General features: G+C 42.8%; 1 protein-coding gene across 1 annotated transcript in view; it reads left to right on the top strand.

Moving 5' to 3' along the window:
• CCT2 (chaperonin containing TCP1 subunit 2) overlaps positions 1 to 19826 on the top strand; it is a 51834-nt gene that overhangs the window by 6436 nt on the left and 25572 nt on the right. Inside the window, exons 2-6 of the mRNA XM_073620060.1 lie at positions 1552 to 1626; positions 5030 to 5095; positions 6706 to 6817; positions 6917 to 6993; positions 16854 to 16966. Coding sequence (XP_073476161.1) covers positions 1552 to 1626; positions 5030 to 5095; positions 6706 to 6817; positions 6917 to 6993; positions 16854 to 16966 — 443 coding nt within the window. The remainder of the gene's footprint in view (positions 1 to 1551; positions 1627 to 5029; positions 5096 to 6705; positions 6818 to 6916; positions 6994 to 16853; positions 16967 to 19826) is intronic.

Raw genomic sequence — 19826 nt, 5'->3', positions numbered from 1 at the left:
GTAGGATTGCAGTGAAATACAGAGAGTTGACTTGCAGGCATTGGACGCAGAACTGAACCTAGCATTTAAAGGGGAGGTTCACACAAAAATTGAACCTCCGCTTTTCGGAACCCTCCCCCTCTCCGGTGTCACATTTGGCACCTTTCAGGGGGGAGGGGGGTGCAGATACCTGTCTAAGACAGGTATTTGCACCCACTTCTGGCATAGACTCCCACGGGAATCTATGCCTCTTCCCGTCCCCACCGCGCTGTCTGCTGGGACACACACAGGTCCTAGAGACAGCGGGGACCAGTTAGGAAGCGCAGCACGGCTTGCGCATGCGGGAACCGGGAAGTGAAGCCGCAGCGCTTCACTTCCTGATTCCCATACAGAGAGTGGCGGCGGCAGCACCCGAGGGACGATTTGATCTCGGGTGCCGACATCGCTGGACCCTGGGACAGGTGAGTGTTCTTATTTTAAAAGTCAGCAGCTGCAGTATTTGTAGCTGCTGACTTTAAAAAAAAAAAAAAAAAAATTTTGCGGGACTCCCGCTTTAAGTACCTGCCCTTAAACGCACTTCATAACTGTTATCTTGCAGCATGTTTTTGAAAGAAAAATAAATCATGCTGGCTGTTTGTGTGCAGTTTCTATAGGAATGAATTGTACTGCAAAACAAATGAAAAATGCACCACAACAATTGAAAGATTTTATGCTCCATGCACTGGCTTAAAAATCGCTGCTACTACAGGAGTTTTGTGTTCTGCCTGTAGAAGCAGGTTAATGTTATCCTATGTGTCCATGTACATTAGGACGATTACAGGCATATTTTGAGCTCAACGTTTAGAGGCAGGAAAAAAAAAACCCTTCTGGCTTGTGTTTCTGATTGGAGCTTTCTGGTAGAAAAAACGCAAAACTCTCCTAAACTCGTCTAAACTATGTACAAAAAACGCTCTATATGAACGTTTTTTTTTTTCTGCCTAAGGAACTGGCAATTTTTTAAGCCCAGTGTGCATGGAGCCTAAGAGGTGTAAATGGAGATTGGGGGCATATTCACACTTTGCTGTTTTCATGCAGCTAACCTCGCTTCTGTACAACCTCCCTGCCCATACATGGATTGAAATTCGGTCACTGCTGAGCAGGCCGAATTTGATCCATGTGGGGCCGGCTTAAGGGAGGGGTTTAGTATCAACTTGGGCAAAAATAAAACCCCCCCCCTTCCAGATTTGGTTTAGACTCCTAGAATCCTGGGGCAGCTTAACTACACAGAAATCAGTTTTAAATATTGAAATATAAACGTACAGAAACCACAATGTTTAACACTATTAGCTTAGACTTTTCGGGCCTTGAAAATGTTTATTTGAAGTAGCAAATTAGAATGTGATAAGAGTTTTTTTATTAAATCTTTGGACAACTTGGTGTATATATTTATAAAATGTGTGTGAGTTGTTGCATGTAAGATGTTGGTATACTTTAAATATAATTATATTGAAATATTTGTTCACATGTGTCTTTCTGACAGTGAGGACCTGTTTCCTTAACTTTTGTATTTCTTTTAATACTTTGCAAATGCAGGCTTCCCTCTCGCTAGCACCGGTAAACATTTTTAGAGCTGGAGCTGATGAAGAAAGGGCAGAAACAGCCCGTTTAGTAAGTATTATAATTCACCACACAAACACCTTGTTGGCTTCTATTGAAAATTATCTTTTATAATGTTTTTTTTTATTTTGGTCCGTTTTAGATAACTATGCTGTATTAAAAGTGAATTTTCGTTTTTATAGCATCTTGCCTTTAGTTAAAGAATTGGGAATTCCACAGATTTGCAAAGTGCACTTTTTGGCACTGGATAAACACCAGTGACCACTAGGGTACATAGAAAACAATTGTTTTCTATGTGCTGTGCTCACACTGCAGCGCACAGGAAGGCATTGCAGGTCACCTCATAGCAGTGCAGCACACCAAGCTTTCTGTACGGAGACATGAATGAATTCTTGCTGTGCGACACTTCAAATAAAGTTAGGGAAAAAAGGAATTGGTGTGATGCGTTCCCCCTCACCACAGCTCAGCAGGGCACAGCTGGAGCGTTTAGTGTGCAGGCAGTTTGAACAAGCTCTTAAAATATAAAGGGATTTAAAACGAATATTGTATCGGGGACTTATCTACCCGAGTGTCAGGAGGTGAATTAGCTAGGGTCATACTGCAGAAGGAACATTGGTTTAAAGTGTCAGTCCCTAGAGACTTCCCAGAGTTGGAGTTGACACCTTAAGTTGACTCAGTCGTGAGTCACTTGGTTCCCCAGCACTATGCAAAAAAAAGGAACAAAGGGTGCTGCCACAGAGGAATGAGCCCCAGCAGCATGGCCACAACTGGCCATTTACCATATGCTGCAGGAGAGGTGAAAGAATGTGGTGTTCCCTCCACGCCACAATCCAGAGTGGCCATACTGTCAGAACAACACCAGGTGTGTTATCAGTCATTGCAGCTTTAAAGGCCACCAGAGCTCCCACCTGAAGTACAGTACTGTACTTGCAACCAAACACAAGCAGTCCAAGGGGAAAAGTCTGACCTCTAGTGTAGAAATGACATGAAGTCTGCACCATCAATCACTTCGTACCACAGCAGACACCGCACAGGGTAGCGGACAGTGATGGAGGTACCCATAACATCCTCCTAGACTCCCTGGGGAGAGGTGGTGTACATCATGCACATCCTGAAGATAAAAGCGAGTACGTATCCTGTAACAGGCTGCCTCCTGACAAAGCATGGACACCTTACTGTCTTCCTTTGGGACAGTGTAACTAACCTGAGGCCAATCGGTCATTTGTGTCCCCTTGTGAGATATCTCACAAGCTGTCCACTCAGTCCAAACAAGGCTGTCCCAGCCGAACTCCCACACAAAGCGGGGAACTGCACTGGCTTTATATCTGAGCTGGTGAGACTACAAGGATATTCTAGAGAATCTATTATGTCACTCTGTCAGTAGTTGATCAAAGATTGCTAGAAAAGGAAACTGGGGAACTGAGATTACTAGCTAGATAAAAAAAACTGAGCTGCCTCCTAGCAGATGAGGCCTAGTGTCCTACAGTGCTTTTGTTTTTGTGTCCTACTTCTGCAAGTGTTGCTAAAATGCAATGGTTGCAATTGTTCTCCACCGTGTCCTTCAGTGAACAGAAGAGAAAGTCACACTTAGGCCACTTTCACACTGAGGCGTTTTACAGGCGTTTTTGCGCTAAAAATAGCGCCTGTAAACTGCCTCTTCTGCAGCCCCAGTGTGAAAGCCTGAGTGCTTTCACACTGGGGCGGTGCGCTTGCAGGACGGGAAAAAAAGTCCTGCAAGCAACATCTTGGGAGTGGTGTATACACCGCTCCCAAACCGCCCCTGCCATTGAAATCAATGGCCAGCACAGCCAAAGCGCCTGCAAAGCGCTTTGGCAGTGGTGCTTTGCGTTAGAGCTGCACAATTAATCGTTAAAAAATCGTGATCTCGATTCACCCCCCTGACGATCTCTCCTGCTGAGTTTGCCGATTCTTTCATATAAACAAGTGGAGAGATTATCTGCTCACTTAGCTGTCAAAAGAAAGCATCAGGCAGTCTGCCAAGTTTAGAACTTGAAACATTGTAACCAACTTCCTTCTTAGATCAAAGATATATAACTTCTCTGTGTAAACAAATAACCTGGGCAATCTGCTAAGTTTTAAACCATGTGTAAATGCAGGAAGTTTAACCACTTAAAGTCTAAATCTTTTTCTGACACTTCTTTCTCAAGTTAAAATCAATATTTTTTGCTAAAAAAAATTACTTGGAACCCCCAAATATTATATAAAATGGCAATTGCTTTAATATTTTATGTCACACTGTATTTGCCCAGCTTTCAAATGCAATTTTTTGGGAAAAAATACACTTCAATAAATAAAAAAAACGAAACAGTAAAGTTAGCACAATTTTTTTTTTTTGTTTTAATGTGAGAGAATCGTGATCTATCCTCTAAGCAAAAAAATCGTGATTCTCATTTTAGCCAGAATCGTGCAGCTCTACTTTGCGTGCGCTTTTAACCCTTTTTTTTGGCCGCTAGCGAGGGTTAAAAGCACCCCGCTAGTGGCCTGAAAAGCACAGCTAAAACGATGGTAAAGCGCCGCTAAAACTAGCGGCACTTTACTGCCAGCGCCTCCGTGTGAAAATGGCTTAACAGCTACTTGAAGGCAATCGTCAAACAATTCCTCAAATGATGTGCTCTCTGAAAACACCCTATACTTTTCACGCTGAATGGGCTTTTCTACTGAAAGTGAAAAATGCATTTCACACCCAACTGTAATGTTTTAGAGTCCATTCACTCCAGCAAGCTGCACCGAAAACACAGGCCACTAATGTGTGCTGGAAAACGCAGCACCAGTGTGCCAATTCCAGTGCATGGCACTGTTTACACTTTTCACAGAACTTATTTTGCTTTAGAACTGTTACAAAATGTCACTTGATGATGTTTCACATTGCAACTTGCTGCACTGAAAAAAAAGTACTGCAATGCTGTGGCGTGAACAGACTTAACTACCTTATCTATGCGCTGGGGCTGAGCTGGAAATAGCTGCTTTCTCTCCAACGCATCTGGTGGGAATGTAGTGACGATTAAGGGAATTGGCTATTTGTTGACCTTTGCAATGTGTGGATGCAGAGTAAAAGAATGATCCACAACACCACTGGATAGAGTAAAGTTCCATTATTAAGATTTCCATGTAAATGACCAGTTGTATAATGCACAACACTATTTCCTATTTATTTTTTTTTTGTTTTAGTGCATACAAAACGTTTTATTTTTTTGCCTGATACAATGTAACTCATGCATATTCTGATACTGAACGGCATGTACCAATGTACCTATATTTTTTTTTATTAAGCTTTACCATACAAAAAAAAAAAAAAAAAAAGAACCCAACACATTTACGTGGATGGCTGCCTTTTCTGTATTCAAAAGCACTTAATTTTCCTTCACATGCATAATTTTTTTTTTTCTTTGGTGGTTAAGTTGCGAAGTTAACTGAACATGTTTTGTATTTTTAGTCTTCTTTTGTTGGAGCTATTGCTATTGGAGATTTGGTAAAGAGCACACTGGGACCAAAAGGCATGGTAAGTGTTGAGCTCAAACATTTAAGGGTACCAGTTGTTGTTGCCTTGTTGTGTGGGTTCACTAGCACCCTAAAAAACATGGCTTTGCATCTTAGAGCACCTAACAAGGATTCTAAATAATTTCTTGTTGCATGGCAGCAGTAACTAATTTTTCCTTTTTGCCAATGTGCACCTGAAACATAAGGAATCAGACTGTGATGGGCAACAAAACAAGTACCTATAGATGCAATAGAACCGAATATTAAACCGAAAGTAGACACTATGAAAAGGAACAAAATATATGAGCAATTTGTTATGCTATGCTAAATACATATAATGTTTAACCATCTTTGGTAAAATTACTCTGACTGTATTTGATAAAAATTGGGAAAACTTATTGACTCGAGTATAAGCCTAGGGTGAGAAATGCAGCTGCTACTGTACAGTAAGTGGAAAAGAGGGTCAACAATGCCCATCTGCATGCCTCATGTACCTGATCTCCGGCGCTGTGACATGCAGTCAGTTTAGTCGGCGGCCGTCCAGTGTAACAAAGCCCCGCCTCCTTGTCCTCGTCCGTGACGGAACACTGATTCAGTTTTCCAGCAGTGAGTCAGTGTTCCACCTATCACGGACGAGGAGAAGGTGGGGCTTTGTTACACTGCATGGCCACCGACTAGACAGCATGTCACAGCGCCGGGAGATCAGGCGCATGAGGCTGCAGATGGGCACAGTGACTCGAGTATAAGCCGAGGGGGCTTTTTCAGCACAAAATATGTGCTAAAAAACTCTGCTTATACTCAAGTATATGCGGTAATAATAAAATTTGTTTGATCTGAGTCATTTAAGTGTGACAAATATGCAAAGAAATAAAAAATCAGGGGGCAAATACTTTTTCACAGCATTGTAAATTGGCCTTGGAGGAAGTGGACGACCTTTTAAGGGGAATTCTACCCTTGAGATCCAAGAGGAGAGGGCACAACTGTCTATTCATGACAAAATGTACCAAGGTCTGGATGAAGTTAAACTTAGTTTTTCTGGTCCATAAGGTCTAGTTGGAAACTGTTTTTTAAGGAGTGGAAGGACCCAGAAAGGGGTCAGTTCTCTTTGAAGTCCCTCAGGGGGAAATTCCCCTTGGAAGAGGCTTTGGTCTCTAGACACACAGACCTAGTGTTTGAAGACATGGGCGTTCCTAAGAATGCCATGGATAAACGTGCGGACTCCCACCTTAAGAAAGCCTGGGATTTGACCATGTCCAATCTTAAAGGGGTTGTAAACCTTTGAGGTTTTTCACCTCAATGCATTCTATGCATTGAGGTGAAAAACCTCCTGTAATGCTGCAGCCCCCCCCAGCCCCCGTTTTACTTACCTGTACCCCCTTTATCTCGTCCTGGGGACGAGCACACCAGCAAAAGCCGGTGTCTCGGGTCCTGATTGGATTGATTGATAGCAGCGCAGCCATTGGCTCCCGCTGCTGTCAATCAAATCCAATGACCTGGGCTCCGGGGGGCGGATAATTGTCTGATATACATCATGCAACTCATGGGTGCATTTACATTGTGTCAAACATTAGAACTTTCTATAGATCATACAATATGGATTTCATGTGCCTATAATTGCTATCATCATTCCAGGACAAGATTCTTCTCGGCGGTGGTAGGGACAGCATTGTTACTGTAACCAATGATGGGGCAACCATTCTGAAGTCTATTGGAATTGACAATCCTGCAGCCCAGGTGTTGGTTGGTAAGATATATTTTATTGGTTTTAATGCAAATTCTTACTGAAACAGTCTCTCTGCTTTGATTCACTTTTACATTGAATTTTTATTTTATTTTATTTTAGACATGTCTAAAGTCCAGGATGATGAAGTAGGTGATGGAACAACATCAGTGACCGTGTTGGCTGCTGAACTTCTCAGAGTAAGAGGATGCCTAAGATTGATTGTTTTGCTTTTATTGCATATGGCATGTTTTTTAACACATATATACTCTTCCAAAATTCTAGGGATGAAATCATTACCATTAGGTGACAAACCCACTTGTGAATATGGGTTTAAATGATAGTTTAATAGTTACAGTGAACCTTAAAAGAGAAGTAAATGTTTAAATGTTTTTTTTTTTTTTTTTTTTCTTTTTTGCCTCCATCATACTTGCCTAGGTCCGATGCTGCATCTGGCCCCCTGCGCCTCTACACTGAGAACCGAGTGATCGAACAACGCTTATCGCTCAGTTTTCACAGCTCCATGAGCAGAGAGCTGTAGACTGTCGTTCACAGCTCTCTGCTCTTCTCCCTCCTCGCTTACTGGAGCGCTGAGCTGTGGAGGGGTGGGGCGGAGCAGCTCGCTGAGAGGCTGAGCCAAGTGTCAGTCCAGGCACCTGGCGGATCCAGACTCTGTGGTTGGACTGACATTGGTTAGGGGTGCAACGGATCAAAAAACTCACGGTTCGGATCGTTCGTCGGATCAGGAGTCACGGTTCGGATCATTTTCGGATCAACAAAAAAAAAAAAATCTCCCCCACTGTAATATCCACACTTTCCCTATTGGCAGGGTATATTGTCAGGGCATGGCAGGGCATTGCAGAGTATTGGGAGGGCATTGCAGAGTATTGGCAGGGCATTGCAGCAGGGCATTGCAGAGTATTGGGAGGGCATTGCAGCAGGGCATTGCAGAGTATTGGCAGGGCATTGCAGAGTATTGGCAGGGCATTGCAGAGTGTTGGCACTGCTGGCATCCGATCTCTCCCCTCCACTGTACAGATCAGTACACAGAGGGGAGAGAGGAACCGGCGTCATGACATGACGCCGGTTTGTTACAAATGAACACGTGCTAAATGGCCGCCGGGTGTACCAAGATGGCCGCTGCTCCGGAGCTAGGCCGAAGCCGTGGCCTTTCCTATGGCCGAGGCCACAGAGCGCTCCGCGGATCGCGGGTGTCCCGTACAGATCAACCTCCGCGGATAGGATCATGGATCGATGACGATCCGTTGCACCCCTAGACATTGGTGATGTCAGCAGGGAGTAGACTTAGCTGAAAACGGGTCACAGGAGTGCAAAACAAACTGCACTCCTTTGATGATCCATAGCAGTACAGCTAAACGAGCTTTGGCTATGCTTCACCTGTAATGTTGTTTAAAAAAGAAAAAAAAAAAAAGTCCACTATATAACTAAAACAATTTTGATCCAATTTTTAATGCGGTTTTGTAGTGCAGCTGCAGTGCGACTTGGTGCATTTCTGATACTTTTTATAATGCATTTTTTTTTTTACTACTCTGACTCATTCCCAATGTCAGCCAGCCGGGCCGTGTCATCAGTTAAGGATTCTGCACCCACCAGTGTCCTAACAACGAGTCATCCCTGCTGTCGTCAGGCAGTTTCCCACTAACAGCAGAATGTAAATAGAGCCAACATAAAAATTTGTAAATAAATGGTGTGCAGGTCCCCCCTCCAATCCCTACTCAGGCGCTTCAGGTCTGGTATAGATTTTGAATGGAACCCCACACCAAAGAAAAAGAAATGGCATGGGGGTTCCCCTAAATCCATACCAGACCCTTATCTGAGCATGCAGGCCAGGAAAGGATGGGGACAAACGAGTACCTCTCTCTCTCCTCCTCCTCCCCCCGAACCATACATGAAGACCTGGGGCCTCTTCCCCACAACCCTGCCCCCATGTAAAAGAGTGGGGTACATAGTACCTCTACTCATTCACCACAAAAATGTCAAACTGTCCTGTGTTTTTATTTGCTTTTGACAAGTCCTATTTATAAAATGAAAAATGTCCCTTGATGTAAATCCATTGTCAATTATTAGAACGCCAGCTGCTGACCCGCATGAAAAAAACGAATCCGCTGAATGAGATCGCTCCTGTTGCTTGACACTTGCTGAATTGCAGTGCCGCTTCCTCCCACCGCCAAGTAAACAAAGGAGCGATGTTACCAGGAGCGGTCGCGTTCGGTGGGCAGCAGGTGTGTTTTTGTTTTTTTGTGTGTGCGAGTCGGCAACAGGCGTTCTCGTGTTCTCGTGATTGATGATGGATTTACATAATTTAAGAAAGAAGTTGTCAAAAATTGTCTCTTGTATTTTTTATTTACTTTTGAAAATTTTTTGGTGAAAGGGGGTGGCTGGATCTTGTTAAAAAGCCGCCTGCCCCCAACCCCCCCCCCCCCATTTCCTGGCCTGCTGGCTGCATGCTTGGATAAGGGTTTGGTAAGGATTTGGGGGAAGGAAGAGCATGCTTTTTTGTGTTTGTTTTTTTTTTTGTTTTTTTTTTATCTGTGTGTTTGTTTTTTTTTCGTGGAGTCCCCTTCAAAAGCCATTCTAGACTTGAAGGACCCTGGTATGGATTGGTAGGGGGACCCGCACGCTGTTAACACAGTTTGTGTTGACAAGGCAGATCTCCGTTCTGACGGGATCGCACAGAGATCCCAGAGATCCTGTCTTTCTGCTATGCAGAAAGACGTATCTGTGTGTTGTTCCAGGCAGCCCATCCCCATTGAGGGAACACAGTTAACCCTTTGATCGCCCCTGATGTTAACCTCTTTCCTGCCAGAGCCATTAGTACACTGTAAGTCAGGGTTCGACAAACCCCGGGCGCCAGGTCGCATTTGCGACTAGAATTAGCGACCTGGGGCGGCACAGCTGGGGGTATCCTGTCTCAGTGTGGACTCCCTGTCCAGTGTCCACTCTGCATATGTGAGCAGACACGGACACAGCCCACTCTACTCTATGGGCTCTCCGATCTGCCCTGATGGAAGGAGACGGATCCCCCTTCTGTTTTTTTTTTTTTTTTTTTTTTTTTTTTTTTGCAGATCGTATTGGAGGTAGGCGAGTGTAAATGGACACAAGTCCATTTTACATCTGCAGCTCCATAGAGGTGAATGGAGGGTCCAGTTGGGTCAGACCGATCGTGTGTAAGAGGCCCAAGGCTGCTTTTACGTGGATACATTGCGGTTTACCCACACTGTGGATGCAGTGCAGTGCACCTGTGGCTTTCCTGCAGGTTAGCTGCACTTTGCCATAGACTTCTATTATATCTTGCAGGTGTGGTTCACTTTCTGAAAGCGCACCAAACCCTCAGGTAATAACAGAAGTCCTGCTCAGTGCAGGTAAGCCGCAGGTGCAGTGCCTGCGAATCAGTTTAAAAGCAGCCAAGTAACCACTGCAGAACGCATATGCTCCATATATACACTGATTTTAGTAATAAACTTGCCTTTAATTAGTCTTCCATTCAGGTATTGCCAGCTGCTGCTGTCCCAGGCAGAGTGCATTTGTTATCACTCCACCTGTGACAGGAGCCAGCACTATACAGGAAGCATCGACTTATGTGGCTCTACTCCGCAGCCGCTTGCTTCTTCTACCGCTGGCTTCATTCATAACACTGATGCTCTGGGATGGTGGGTCGGCAACCTGCAATCTGGGCTTTGCAATCCGCTATCCCCGAGCAGGAGGCCACGGGCAACTGGTTGGGCACCCCTGATTTAGGATTTCTGGTGCTGGACATCACAGGGTGTTGATACTTAATGTAAGAATTTTGGGAAGAAGTCACTTAAAACACTTCCTTTTTTTTTTTTTTTCCTTTGATTTTTGCACAATCATGGTTGCACGATTTATTTCACTTGTAATTTTCAAGGATCTGGTTATGAACTTTTCTTTTCTGCATTAATAAATTTTGTTACATTATGGACTTATTTTTTTGCATGATTTTACTTTTTTTTTTTTTTTTTTTTTTTCTTTATCTATTTTTCCTTTTTGTCAGACAGTTTTTTGCGTAATATTTTGCATTATTTGTTTGCACATAGCACTTTTATGAATTTTTGCACATTGCACTGGGCACTTATATTGCACATAAGTAAAGCCACTTTCTGCCCACGCTATAGCTGAATGACGGCTACAGCGTGGGCTTACTTTGCAGAGAAAACGTCATATGGGTCAAGTTTGGCAGGAGCGTGAAGCATCACGGCACTGTCCACTGCCGATTGCAGCTTAAAGGGGGGGATTTGGCAGGCAGAAAAAAACTTAGCCGAACCGCAAATTTTTGCTGTCCCCAGCCGCAAGTCTAAAAAAGGCCTAATGCCGCGTACACACGAGCGGACTTTACGGCGGACTTTGCCCGGCGGACTGGATTTCGTCGGACAATTCGATGTGTGTGGGCTCCAGCGGACTTTGTTTTCTCAAAAGTTGGACGGACTTAGATTTTAAACTTGTTTAAAATTTATCCGTTGAAATCGAGTCCGGTCGAAAAGTCCGCTCGTCTGTATGCTAGTTCGACGGACAAAAAGGCACGCTAGGGCAGCTATTGGCTACTGGCTATGAACTTCCTTGTTTTAGTCCGGTCGTACGTCATCACGTACGAATTCGACGGACTTTGGTGGATTGTGTGTAGGCAAGTCCGTTCATTCACAAAGTCCGTCGGAAAGTACGTCGAAAAATCCGCCGGGCAAAGTCCGCCGTAAAGTCCGACCGTGTGTACGCGGCATAAGGCCTCGTTCACGCGGTGCATAATATAGTGAGGCTGTGTTTAGCTGCAAAGGGATGCGCAGGTTTTTTTTTTTTAGTGACAGTAGCAATTTGATAAATATTTGCGGAACTATTGTGGAGGCCTTAATAAAATCAGTAGCACCTTCTTTTCCTTCTACTGGTCATGCGCTTTCAGAAAATATATGGTTTGGAAGGTCTTTTACAAACTCTGAAAGCTGTCTGTGAAACATGAAAACTTTGTGAAAAACGTGAAATTTTTGCATACCGGTATGTTCGATTTTCACCATTTTGCAAAAAGGCACAACTTAAAATTTACAAATATTTATTTAGTAACTCAATACAGGTTAAATTTTTATACTTAGTAGGAAATTAGCAGGACTTTTGTAAAATTTGGTGTGTTGATATCAGCTAATAATGATTTTAGTGTATTCTTAGGGACAATATCGCTTTAATAAACATTTGTGCAAATATTGTGGGGCCTTACAAATCGATAACAATTTCTTTTTATTCTGCTGGTCATGTGCTTTCATAAAATATGTTTTTTTGAAAGATGTAAGTTTAAAATGAAAACCTCCAGATTTTTAGAGAAATATTTGCGTTTCTTCGATTTCTACTTTAAAGGTGCAATTTAAAATGAACAAATATTTGTTTTTGTTTTTTTAGTTAGATCACTTTTAAAAAACTTCCTATGGTCCAGTTAAGGAGACCCATATCAACATTTTTTTTTTGTTTTTTTTTTTTGTTTGTTTTTTGCTTTTTTAACGCCAAACGCGGCATGTTAATGCGGCAAAACGGACGGTTTAAACGTTGGTTACTATCTATCAAGTTAAATAGTTCAGTAGAGGTTGTAAAAACGTCCCGTGTTTATGAAGCCTTAGTCCCTTAGCTGCTACTTCTGGTTGTCTAAGATTATCTCTGTGTAACTTCCTGCATCCCATGATGCCTTGCTGTTCTCTCTCTTTCCCCCCCACCCCAGCAAACCTCTACACAGCAGTGTGTGTTATCTTTCCTATGCCTCTCTGTGATGCCTCCCCCTCAGCATGGGAACACCAGGCTAGACCAGCTTATGTGTTTACTTGCTTATCTATACAGCAATTAAAAAGTCATTCATTGTGTATGAGTAGAGAGAGGTGAGAAAGAGGGAAGAGAAGGAGAGAGACAAACTTCATAGATATATATGGATATAGAGACTAAGGCCCCTTTCACACGGGCACCATCAGTTTAGCCACGTTAAAAACGTATCAGTTCTTATCCATTGCTTCATCCGTCTTCTGTTCCGTTAATCTCCATCAGGAGAAGATCCATAGCAGTGTATATATGTGTATATATGTATATATATATATATATATATATATATATATATATATATATATATATATATATATATATATATATATATATATATATATATATAATGCAGTGCAAATTTAAATGTATTAATTTGGTTATTTCCTTGTGTTTTGATAGCATAAAAAGACACAAAAGCACACGATATGTTCAAAACCATTTATTATTCTGAATAACCCTTTTAAAATAGTTTTTTTCACTTTGTTTTTTTATTTGTCAAAGTATAAACTTTGAATGATTTCTTCAAAACGGATCTTAACTGATCGGTTGTTGACGGACATTGTCAGTTAATATCCGTTTTGACGGATCTGGAACGTAGCCTTGTACGTTAAAAAAAAAAAAAGGATAAAAACGGAAGCAGAGGTTAACGGATGGTAACGGATGGTCATCCGTTTGCCCATAGGAATGCATTGTCGTCCGTCGACGGACGGAAGAAAAACGGATAGACGGTCCGTCCGTGTGAAAGGGGTCCTACAAAGAAATATATAAGAAAAGAGAAATAGAGAGGCTACCTAATCTTGAACAAAAAAAAAAAAGCTTTATAGCAACGTGTTATAAGGAAAAACATACAAATCCCATGCGTTAAAGTGTATACCATCTAAACAAATTGTGCAGCGTTATGGGTGAGACTACCCAAAATTATTCCCTTTTCAATCAGGCTACGTTTCCACCAGTGCGACTTGTCGTCATGCGACGGGGGACTGCAGAGTGGTACCTCATGATTTCCAATGAGTACCATTCATATCTGTGCGACTTCAAAGTAGTCCCTGCACTACTTTGATCTGACTTTGATGCAACTTGAGGTCCATAGACCTCAAGATTACACGGGTATTACTTCAAGCCGCAGCAAAATTGCGTGACTTTCAGGTCGCAATAGCAGAAACCTAGGCTAAGTGGAAGAAATAACACACAACATATACAGTAACAATTTCCCCAAAATCCTTCAAAAACGGTTAGTAAAAAAAAAAGGTAAGTTAAAATGCAGTGGTTGGTAAGGCTCCTTTTCACACTGCCGCGCCTTAAAAGTCGTGTGATTTTTACAGCGATTTTCAGGGAATGCCTGTGTAAACTTGAGGTCTATGGACCTCAACTTGCATCAGTCGAACCAAAGTAGTACAGGGACTACTTTTAAAGTTGGCACAACTTGAAGTCGCACATATACAGTGGAGACGGAAAGTATTCAGACCCCCTTACATTTTTCACTCTGTTATATTGCAGCCATTTGCTAAAATCGTTTGTTCATTTTTTTTCCCTCATTAATGTACACACAGCACCCCATATTGACAGAAAAACACAGAATTGTTGACATTTTTGCAGATTTATTAAAAAAGAAAAACTGAAATATCATATGGTCCTAAGTATTCAGACCCTTTGCTGTGACACTCATATATTTAACTCAGGTGCTGTCCATTTCTTCTGATCATCCTTGAGATGGTTCTACACCTTCATTTGAGCCCAGCTGTGTTTGATTATACTGATTGGACTTGATTAGGAAAGCCACACACCTGTCTATATAAGACCTCACAGTGCATGTCAGAGCAAATGAGAATCATGAGGTCAAAGGAACTGCCTGAAGAGCTCAGAGACAGAATTGTGGCAAGGCACAGATCTGGCCAAGGTTACAAAAAATTTCTGCTGCACTTAAGGTTCCTAAGAGCACAGTGGCCTCCATAATCCTTAAATGGAAGACTCTTGGGACGACCAGAACCCTTCCTAGAGCTGGCCGTCCGGCCAAACTGAGCTATCGTGGGAGAAGAGCCTTGGTGAGAGAGGTATAGAAGATCCCAAAGATCACTGTGGCTGAGCTCCAGAGATGCAGTCGGGAGATGGGAGACAGTTGTAGAAAGTCAACCATCACTGCAGCCCTCCACCAGTCGGGGCTTTATGGCAGAGTGGCCCGACGGAAGCCTCACCTCGGTCAAGACACATGAAAGCCTGCATGGAGTTTGCTAAAAAAAACACCTGAAGGACTCCCAAGATGGTGAAAAATAAGATTCTTTGGTCTGATGAGACCAAGATAGAACTTTTTGGCCCTAATTCTAAGCGGTATGTGTGGAGAAAACCAGGCACTGCTCATCACCTGTCCAATACAGTCCCAACAGTGAAGCATGCTGTGGGGTGTTTTTCAGCTGCAGGGACAGGGCGACTGGTTGCAATCGAGGGAAAGATGAATGCGGCCAAGTACAGGGATATCCTGGACGAAAACCTTCTCCAGAGTGCTCAGGACCTCAGACTGGGCCGAAGGTTTACCTTTCCAACAAGACAATGACCTTAAGCACACAGCTAAAATAACAAAGGTGTGGCTTCACAACAACTCCGTGACTGTTCTTGAATGGCCCAGCCAGAGCCCTGACTTAAACTCAATTGAGCATCTCTGGAGAGACCTAAAAATGGCTGTCCACCAACGTTTACCATCCAACCTGACAGAACTGGAGAGGATCTGCAAGGAGGAATGGCAGAGTATCCCCAAATCCAGGTGTGAAAAAACTTGTTGCGTCTTTCCCAAAAAGACTCATGGCTGTATTAGATCAAAAGGGTGCTTCTACTAAATACTAAGGGTCTGAATACTTAGGACCATGTGATATTTCAGTTTTTCTTTTTTAATAAATCTGCAAAAATGTCAACAATTCTGTGTTCTTCGGTCAATATGAGGTGCTGTGTGTACATTAATGAGGAAAAAAATGAACTTAAATGGTTTTAGCAAATGGCTGCAATATAACAAAGAGTGAAAAATTTAAGGGGGTCTGAATACTTTCCGTCCGCACTGTATGAATGGTTATCATGGGGAAAGAGTTATCGTGCAACTTTTCGTGCCAAGTCACAGGACCTTAGGCCCCTTTCACACTTGTGCAACTTTGGACATCAGAGTCGCATGACCAGTCGTACCCTATGATTCCCGTTAGAAAGCTGAGCAGAATAAAATGCTAGTGGTGCCAGCCCCCCCTATACAGTCACAAAGGCAATGATTCATGGGACTGGTAGTTTCTTATTAGTTCAGTGAACTACAATCCCAGATGGCATTGCCAGAAGGAAGTAGGAGGCTTGAAGAGAAGCTTTTAGTGCATTTTTTGAAATGACTCACAAAAATGGGATATCCAGAACTCATGGGTGAGTAACGTTTACAAAAAAATAATGCACATTAAAATTGTCATCAATGTTGGGCATGATTTATGAAGGAATTAGATTTTTTTGTGCTGAAGGTGAACTTGGGCTTTAAAATCAATACAGGTTGTTTTTAAATTTTGCAGGAATTTAGCGGGACTTTTCTAAAATTTGCAGTGTTTGTATCTGCTGCTAATGATTTTAGTGTATTTTTAGCGAAAATATTGTTTGATAAACATTTGCGCAAATATCATGGGTGCCTAAAAATCAGTTTAACTTTTTCTTTTTATTCTACTGGTCAGTGCTTTCAGAAAATATATGGTCTGGGGGGGTATTTTACAGATGCTGAAAGATGTAAGGAAAGAATAAAAAAATAAATAAAAATTGCAAAAATGGTCTGGCCATCTGAGTTTATAAGTGGAGCGCAGAGCCTGGCAGCGAAAGCATTAAATACTGCACTGCCTTCTTCACTGACTTGCTGTGCTTTGGTCCTTATGGTTTTCTCTAGTCATGGCGGTCCATCAGTAGGTTTAATTTCATGTTACAGGATAAAAATATATTGGTATTATTTTAGTTACTGTGTTGTTAAAAAGGACAGCTTTGCTAACGATGGATTGTTTAATATACTATGCGTAATACGTTCTTTACACCCTCCACCAATTCTATTGATGTTTCACTGCAAACATTTTGTCCAAAGATATTTATGAAAACTATGGACTGTACTTACGGTATCTTCCTCCATTAGTTGTTAGTTTCTGACACCCAGCAAAATACAAAGAAAACACTTGGTTGTGTAAGCTTTCTCTTTGTAGGTGGTAAAACTAAGGCTTTCAACTAAGATTTCTTTTATTTTCAGGAAGCTGAATTGTTGATTTCTAGGAAGCTTCACCCTCAGACTATTATATCAGGATGGAGACAAGCTACACAGGTTGCCAGAGAAGCCCTTCTGAAAGCAGCCATAGATCATGGGTTAGTTTGCATTTGCTCAATATTTATACCATACTGTATATAGTTTAAGATTTGTATGCTTGTAGTGATAGGATAAGGTGCTTATATTTCTTAACAACAAAGAAATATCACTGTGGTCTAACAAAATGTACTGTTCTTGCACTTTGTAATGCCATTAGTACCTCTCTTCTTATAACCAAGAATGACTATAAAGTGATAGTTAGTAAAAACTGGAATGATGAATTCTTTGCATTGCAGCAGCCCCATTGTAAGGAAGAGAAAGCGGCTGATGGGTAGATTCTAGGGGTGCACCGAATGGGTTTTTTTTTTTTTTTTTTGTGCAGATACCGAAAATGAAAAATGTACTATACCGATACCGAAAATTAAGTTTTTTTTTTTTTTTTTTTTTTTAAATTTTATATACAATTGTATTGTATTCGACTTTTTAATTAATGTCATCAGTTTAAATTAATATGAATTTGTTGGCCATTATTGCCACCTTTTGGTGCAAGAAAAGCTCAGGAAAATTCAGTCCGCAGTCTACAACCATCTGTTGTATCATGCCCCCAGTCTCTAACCATCTGATACAGGAGATGGTCAGAGACTGTAGACAATGCTACAGGAGATGGTCAGAGACTGTAGACAATGCTACAGGAGATGGTCAGAGACTGTAGACAATGCTACAGGAGATGGTCAGAGACTGTAGACAATGCTACAGGAGATGGTCAGAGACTGTAGACAATGCTACAGGAGATGGTCAGAGACTGTAGACAATGCTACAGGAGATGGTCAGAGACTGTAGACAATGCTACAGGAGATGGTCAGAGACTGTAGACAATGCTACAGGAGATGGTCAGAGACTGTAGACAATGCTACAGGAGATGGTCAGAGACTGTAGACAATGCTACAGGAGATGGTCAGAGACTGTAGACAATGCTACAGGAGATGGTCAGAGACTGTAGACAATGCTACAGGAGATGGTCAGAGACTGTAGACAATGCTACAGGAGATGGTCAGAGACTGTAGACAATGCTACAGGAGATGGTCAGAGACTGTAGACAATGCTACAGGAGATGGTCAGAGACTGTAGACAATGCTACAGGAGATGGTCAGAGACTGTAGACAATGCTACAGGAGATGGTCAGAGACTGTAGACCAGGGGTCTCGAACTGGCGGCCCTCCAGCTGTTGTGAAACTACAAGTCCCATGAGGCATTGCAAGGCTGACAGTTCCAAGCATGACTCCCGCAGGCAGATGCATGATGGGACTTGTAGTTTTGCAACAGCTGGAGGGCCGCCAGTTTGAGACCCCTGCTGTAGACAATGCTACAGGAGATGGTCAGAGACTGTAGACAATGCTACAGGAGATGGTCAGAGACTGTAGACAATGCTACAGGAGATGGTCAGAGACTGTAGACAATGCTACAGGAGATGGTCAGAGACTGTAGACAATGCTACAGGAGATGGTCAGAGACTGTAGACAATGCTACAGGAGAGGGTCAGAGACTGTAGACAATGCTACCGGAGAGGGTCAGAGACTGTAGACAATGCTACCGGAGAGGGTCAGAGACTGTAGACAATGCTACCGGAGAGGGTCAGAGACTGCAGACAATGCTACCGGAGAGGGTCAGAGACTGCAGACAATGCTACCGGAGAGGGTCAGAGACTGCAGACAATGCTACCGGAGAGGGTCAGAGACTGCAGACAATGCTACCGGAGAGGGTCAGAGACTGCAGACAATGCTACCGGAGAGGGTCAGAGACTGCAGACAATGCTACCGGAGAGGGTCAGAGACTGCAGACAATGCTACCGGAGAGGGTCAGAGACTGCAGACAATGCTACCGGAGAGGGTCAGAGACTGCAGACAATGCTACCGGAGAGGGTCAGAGACTGCAGACAATGCTACCGGAGAGGGTCAGAGACTGCAGACAATGCTACCGGAGAGGGTCAGAGACTGCAGACAATGCTACCGGAGAGGGTCAGAGACTGCAGACAATGCTACCGGAGAGGGTCAGAGACTGCAGACAATGCTACCGGAGAGGGTCAGAGACTGCAGACATTCTACAGGAGCCTGCCAGTTCCCCTCATGCAGCCTGCCAGTGTCTGGATGCATGTCCCAGGAGCCAGTGCTGTGCTCACCCAAGGGGGCGCCAGGGACCGCCTTTGTTCCCCAGCATCTTATTTGTGGACACCGGGCTATGACCTCTTGCGGCTTCACAGCCTTGGGCTCACTGCGTGATCCACGCTGCTCATTGTAAATGGTCCTGTAGACTTCTGCAACCTGTGGCGTGTCCCAGAAGACCAGCCCGCAGCCAAAAAAATTGCCAAATGTGATAGAGTGGGTGAGGAGGCCTTCAAGCAGAACTTCCCCTTTTGGGGTGAAGTTCCACTTTAAAGAAAAGCTCTGTTTCTCATATTTTCTCGTGTAGTAATTTTCCCTCTAATTGTAATGGTCATTTTCATTTTTTTTAATGGCAAAAACCTAAGTGACTGACTGTCTTTGAAGTGACTTGTTACGAAAACTACAAATGCATTTGGTAATCCAAAATAAAATGGACCTTCTCCTAAAAAAATAAAGATGGCATCCTTCGCCCAAATTCCTTGCCTAGGCGGCAATTATGTTCACCACTTTTGTCCAAGTAGTATTTGTCTTTCGATGTACTTTAAAGGATAAGTTCACCTTTTCTAAAAAAAAAAAAAAAAAAAAAATGGGTTTCAGGAAAAGTTTTATTTTTTTTTACTTTTTTACATTGCAACCTTTTAAAGCACTGCACCCACGATCAGATGGGTGCTGCAGACACTCTGTAAGCTGTCTGCCCGTATCTCCGTTACTGGTAGGCAATTACTGTATGGCAGGAAGAATCGATGGAACATGAGAGCAC

This window comes from Aquarana catesbeiana, linkage group LG03 (genome assembly GCF_042186555.1).
Source record: "Aquarana catesbeiana isolate 2022-GZ linkage group LG03, ASM4218655v1, whole genome shotgun sequence".
Taxonomy (NCBI): domain Eukaryota; kingdom Metazoa; phylum Chordata; class Amphibia; order Anura; family Ranidae; genus Aquarana; species Aquarana catesbeiana.
This window is presented reverse-complemented; position numbering and strand designations above follow the sequence as displayed.